The sequence below is a fragment of the Ammospiza nelsoni genome, chromosome 7 (genome assembly GCF_027579445.1).
Source record: "Ammospiza nelsoni isolate bAmmNel1 chromosome 7, bAmmNel1.pri, whole genome shotgun sequence".
Taxonomy (NCBI): Eukaryota; Metazoa; Chordata; class Aves; order Passeriformes; family Passerellidae; genus Ammospiza; species Ammospiza nelsoni.
In genome coordinates this window covers 30,945,675-30,951,674 of record NC_080639.1, presented here as the reverse complement: position 1 = coordinate 30,951,674, position 6,000 = coordinate 30,945,675, and the positions used below count along the sequence as shown (strand labels likewise).

Genomic DNA, 6,000 nt, shown 5'->3' with positions numbered 1-6,000 from the left:
GTTATGGTCAACTTCTTTTTCTTGGAGGTTTTTATCTGGCTCATCATTTGTTATCTTGTGCAGCCAGTATCAAAAGAAGGCCACAATAAAAGCTGGCATTATTCACTGATGTTCCAGACTTATCCACTGAACAAAGAGTGGCATTTGCCTGATCCAGGGGAAGCTGCAGTGGAAAACACAGTGTAGAACTGGACAATAACAGCCTGTCTGTTAAAGCATGTTTATAAAGGTATAGAATTAATATCGCTAGGGTGGAAAGCATCTCAAAGAGTGTCTGAGAAAACATGTCTTACAAGGAAGGCTGAGGGAGTTGGGCTTACTGAGTCTAGAGGAGATTTAGGGGGGGACCTAGTAGCTCTCTACAATTACTTGACAGGAGGTTGTAGTGAGGTGGGGATCAGTCTCTTATACTGTGCCTGCATTGGGAAGCCTAGAGTACAATGGCCTCAAACCGAGGCAGGTGAGATTCAGATTATGTGTCAGAAAAAGATTTTCCCTGCGGTCTAGGGGTGAGTGCTAGACTGATGGTTGGACTTGTTGATCTCAAAGGTCTCTTCCAACTTTCAGGATTCTGTGATTCGGGGATTCCATGATTATCAGTATTTCAGAATCTTAACTCCCACAACATCCCCATCAAAATCTCAAGAGGACGACAAGAAAGTGCCAAGGAAGAAGGCAAACAGCAGTGTCCAGAACCAACAGGTGATGCGTGCCCCACATGGTTGCACATCCAGCCGTGACCATGGGTCACAGGGTGTCCGCAGCGCCGCCGGAGAGCCGAGCACCCCGGGCCGGCCGTGAGGGCGGTGCGGCGGGGCGGGGCGGCGGCGGGGCCGGCCCGGGCGGGCGGAGGAGCCGCGGCGGCGGCGCGGGGGAGCGCACTCGGCAGGGGCCCCCCGGCTGCTCGGGCTGTGGCACCCGGCTCGGGCTGAGCCATGGCCCCGCGCCCCGCCGCGCTGCCGCGGCTGCTGCTCTGCTCCGCGGCGCGGGCGCTGCTGTGCCTCGGGCCCGCGTACCTGGCGGGGTACCTGGGGCTGAGCGGCAGCTGGCTGCTGCTGGCGCTGGCGCTCTGGCTCTGCTGGGGACTCAACCGGCGGGGGAAGCGCGACCGCCTGGCCGCCGCCTTCGCGCTGCTGGAGGACGAGCGGGAGGCGGTGTGCCGGGGCCTGGCCGCCCGGCACCTGCCCGCCTGGGTGAGTGAGTGAGGAGCGCGGCGCTGCCCGCGGAACCGGCGGCGCCGAGAGCGCGGTGTCCCGGAGCGAGCGGCCGAACGGGTGGCAGCGATGCCTTGGGCCGAGCAGTAGCGTCTTTGATTTTGAAGTCTTGCTCAGGAAAGCGAGGATTAAAGTAGGAGTTGTTTAGCCCAGGAGATGTGCTGCTGTAAGTGGGTATGTAAAACAGAGTGATGTATCGCCAGAGACACCTCCCTTCAAATACATGTTGTTGCACTGCAGGTATTTTGCTGTTGAAGATACTTATTTTAGTATACTTTATACCTTCCTCATCCACTAGGTTTTCTCCCCTTTAGTGTCATTTGAAAACAAACAAAAATATATAAAAATTGTATTTTCATCCTGCTAAAAACCCAAATATTTAATTTTAAGGAGTCATCTCTGGACGGTACGGAAGGCCAACCCCTGTTTGTTGTTCACATTTGTTTCTAGTCAGTCTACGTTTTAAAGTGAAGAAACTAGAATTTCTGCCTGCCATTTTACCCTGTGTCTTGGGTTATTTATTGGGCAGTTGTGGTTGGCTAATGGAAAGGATGATGAGGTGTTTAGATATTTTTTCTTTTATCATAATTTACTTAGCATTTAAAAATCTGTCAGTGACTGATAGGGAAATGCTTTTCTTGTAAAGGGTGTTGCATGGAGGCATTTATAGTCGGCAAACTTTTATATAGCCTACAGCACTTGGCTCTCCTTAATTCTGTGGGAAATTAAGGCAGCTGGCAGTTCTGAGGAGTGAGGCCAGGGTCTCCTGCCAGGGCTGATGCAGCTCCCTGCACATGTTCCCTCCCGCCAGGCACAGAAGTCTGTCTCTGAATGAGGTTTCTGCTTGTTTGTATTGACAGAGCATAAAAAAAAACCCAATTCAGGGCATTAATGAATGTGATGGTGTCAGCTCTTGCCCTGATGCTGTGAGAGCAGTGTTGTGTTTTATCCTCAAGTGCCCTGAATCATTGTAACCAGAAATTGAGCCTCTTAGTCACTGTTGAAAAATCAGGCTTGCCCCCACAGTGCACACAAATGCAAAAAGTTTCATTAGGTTTTGTGGCTGAAAGTTTCAGGCTTCATTAGTGTGGGAGCTGGTGGTCCATTATTGATTGCCCTGCACTGGGCCTTCACAAGGCTGCACAGAGAGCACTCTGTGCCCCAGCCCAGGAGAGGTTTGGGCAAATGGGGAGACTGCAGCAGAGGCCACTGGGATGGTCAGGGGCTGGAGCACCTGGGGTCTGACAATGCTGGGGGTGTTCAGTCTCCTTCAGGAAAAAGGAAGGTTTAAAGGGTCTCTCATTTCTATCTCCCACTGCCCAGCATGTGCTCACAGAGATGGTAGAGTCAGACTCTTCCCAGAGGTCTGATTTGTGAATTCTTGGCCCTTACTCCTGGAAGGCAGGATGTAGGACCTAATGATAAAGGGGCTGCACAGCGTGCTTTTAGTTTTTATCTATATTGCCTCTTCCTTTCCTTTTGTGTGTTGGTAACTTTTGTTCATCACTTGGGTGTTTGCTTCCACACTACTCTTGTCCTTGATGCTTTTTAACTCCCCAGTTTTCATTTTCCTTCCATCCCCATCCTCTATTGGATTTACTCCTTCTATGTGCCTGTCTTGGAGACTGATTCTCACCTGATATCTATTCAGTTTATTCTCCGTGGTGTTGTCTTTTTTTATCTTTTGTTTTTGCCTTTCAGTGTTCATGAACCTTCAGTTGGGAGCTCTAAAATTCTCTGCTGAGTTCTTCTCTCCTGTCACACAGAGGTGGCAGTAGCAATACAGTTCAAGGGGAGCATGGCTTGCCTTTGCAGTGTTGTAATCTTAGGAAAGGTTCTGAAGGTGTGAAATGATGGCAGTGTCTTGGGATTCATAAAGCTTTGTCTCTTCATGTGGACTGTTATAAAATGAGGGGAATCCATCCAGTGAAGAGTTAAGAGCAGTCATTGATCTTGCTGTTGGTTAAAAGTTGTTCTCCCTAGGAAATGGCTTCTTTGAATTGGCTCAAGTTCTGCTCAGTCCTGGTATCAGTTGTTTGGAGATATACAGAATGCAGCCTTTCCTTTAGGGGGGATGCTGAGAGGGTTTCCCTAATCTACTCAACCATCTGTTTTGGGGTATTTGCAGGATTGTTTTGCAGCACCAGTTTCTTGGCTGAAACCAGCCAGTGAGTTTGGAGTAGACGCATTCCTGTGCTAGACAGTGTACGTGGGCAGGCTGTGCTTCCTCAGGAAACCAGGCTGGAACGCTGCTCATGGCAGGCACAGTCAGAACCATGGCTTGGAGAGTTGAGACCTTCTGACTTCAGCCTGTGCAGCCTTTAGCATGACTTCTGTACATGCAGGCAGTGCTCAGAGCAGAGCCAGCCAGGCTTCCTCTTCATTCCAGCTCCTGGGGTTGTGGTGACTGCTTGTGTTGCTTTTGCCACTGCTGCACATGGCAGAATCCAAGTATGCTGTGTTTCTTCCTATGTTAAACTCCTTTTACCAGGCAAAATACTACTAGGTACAGAACTGTCCTTTTAAAATGTTGCCTTTTAAGTCCTTGTTCATGCAAAAGCCCTGTTTACACTTATTTTTTTTCCCTCTTGTATGAATAGCTAAAAATCCTGACCAAAATCCACAACAAAACCCAAAACAACCAAACAAACAAGCAAAAAACCAAACCAGACCCTGATGGATAGATTGCTGTGTTGTATTTGAACAGAATGGGGCTGTTGTGTCTAACATGGGTTTGTTGTTGCTGTGATCCTTGCTGTGGCTTGCTGCAGGGCAAGGTGGAGTCATGCAGAATTTACACATTTTCTTTACTTGCTAGTAATTGCCCCTTACCTGGTGTTTTTGATCTTCAAAGCTCTTTTCAAATGCTAAGTAATTTTTACTGCATTCCTTAAACTTTGGCAAGAAGCATGCCTGCTTTTGTAGATGGGTAAAACTGATTCTGATAGTGGGACTTGCCCAAGGCTACAGGATTAAATCTTACCCTGTGTTAGTATTAATTTTGGCAGCTCTTGGTGTCTGGTTCTGGGATTAGTAGGAAGTGTTTTGGGCTCCTCCTACATGTGCTGTACTGATGACAAACTCGGGGCAAGACCTTGCTGGCAGGGCTGTCACCAGTAGCAAGGGCCAGAAGTGAGTCTGAAATCCAGAGCACATGGTTCAGAGGTATGGAACTGCAGATGATGATACATTAAATTCTTGGAGTAAATGGCTGGGTCAAGAAGAGAGCTTGGTGGTGTCACTGAGCTGAACTAGCCATGTGACATGCTAGCTAGCATGTGTATTATGGGGATACCCCATGGGTAGGAAAGGACTTGCTCAGAGCTTGTGTCTTACTACACAGCGGATAATGCACACCTGGAGACCGAGCTCTGCTTCCTCACAGAACTGCTCATTTAGTTCATCCCACTGAGTGGAGCAGAACTTTGGTGTTGAGAACCCACTGAAATTTGGTGGCCTGTCATAAAGGGCAGAAAGCTGGTTTCTGGTTTTCACTAGTAATGTAGTCAGCCAGTTTCTGTGGTGTTCTCTGCAAGAAGAGCCCATTTTGTGTCAGCCCAGGAGCTCCTGCTGGTCTTTGGTCCCAGCTTTGGAGCTCCAGCAGTGCCATTCCTTCCATCTGTCAGAGGAAACGGAGGCACCAAGTGCCTGGGTGGGACCTGGATTGCAGACACCTGAATGAAGGGGTGTCAGGTGGGGTGGAAATGTACCTGTACATTTGTGTATAAATGTCTGCTATCACAGCATCTAAGGTGTGACACAGAGCAGTGTGATTCATTGCAATTGCTTTGGAGGTTTGCTGTGGGCCATTGGTGGTTCAGGTGTCTGTGGTGCAAATAATGAATTCAATTTTACTTTTTCTAAAGATGGATCTAGCTACACCCTCATTCTCATAGTTTTTGCCTCTTTCCTGATGCCCCTTTGTGCTGTTTCAAGTCTCTAGGAGCCTTGCCTCTAGTGAATAATCCCAGACAACTGTAATGGTTTATAATGCCCCACATTTCTCCCCTGCACATATAAGCAGTGACTTTCTCACTGGGAAGGGGTAGCCTAACTGTTGTCCTGTCCTTTGTTTTGGGTCACATCCCTCTCCTGTCTGTAAGGTGTTTTGAAGAACAAACTCACCATGCTGCTTCCATCCCTGCTCTGTCCTTCCTACATCTGATCCCAAGCTGTGGCCCAGGTGCTGCAGGGTGTTGGTGCTTGGCAATTACATTGGAGCTGAGAAGCCAGGATTTATGTGCCCTGATGGAGAGCCTTTAGGTGGAAAATGAAAGGCTGGCAGGTGAAGTGGAGGTCCCCTGATTCACATAATCTGCCTCACTGTAAAATGTCAGCAGCAGTTTGTCTGTGTTGATTGTCCCTTCTGGTGCTGAGTTCTCCCTTCATCATGCAAATAGACCTGTGCAGGCTGACATTTCCATGAACTTCTGTTGTCTTATTTAATGGAAAAGTTGCTATTTAGAGCATCAAAAGAAATTTCTTATAAAAAATATGGTAATATTACTTTGGGGCTTTTTAATGAGATCATTTGAAGCATGATTTGAGCAGGGAAAATGGGCTCTTCAATCATCTATAAAGCTGTGCTAAAAAACAGGCTACTATCCATTCCATCCAAACGTCTCTGAGCACCTCTCTGAAAGCTGATGAACAGTGAGGCTTTGCCTGAAAAGTGTAATTCACAGCTCTTGTAAGAGGAAGTATTGTCCTACCCAATTACTATTATCAGGCTAGATGATAGCCAGATTCCCTTTGTATTCAGGTGCTCTAATGTCCATTCTGAGAA

At 47.9% G+C, this 6,000-nt stretch overlaps 1 protein-coding gene across 1 annotated transcript in view; it reads left to right on the top strand.

Annotated features, from left to right (window-relative positions):
• The first annotated feature begins 935 nt into the window (after positions 1-935).
• ESYT3 (extended synaptotagmin 3) overlaps positions 936-6,000 on the top strand; it is a 30,255-nt gene continuing 25,190 nt past the window's right edge. Inside the window, exon 1 of the mRNA XM_059475974.1 lies at positions 936-1,193. Coding sequence (XP_059331957.1) covers positions 936-1,193 — 258 coding nt within the window. The remainder of the gene's footprint in view (positions 1,194-6,000) is intronic.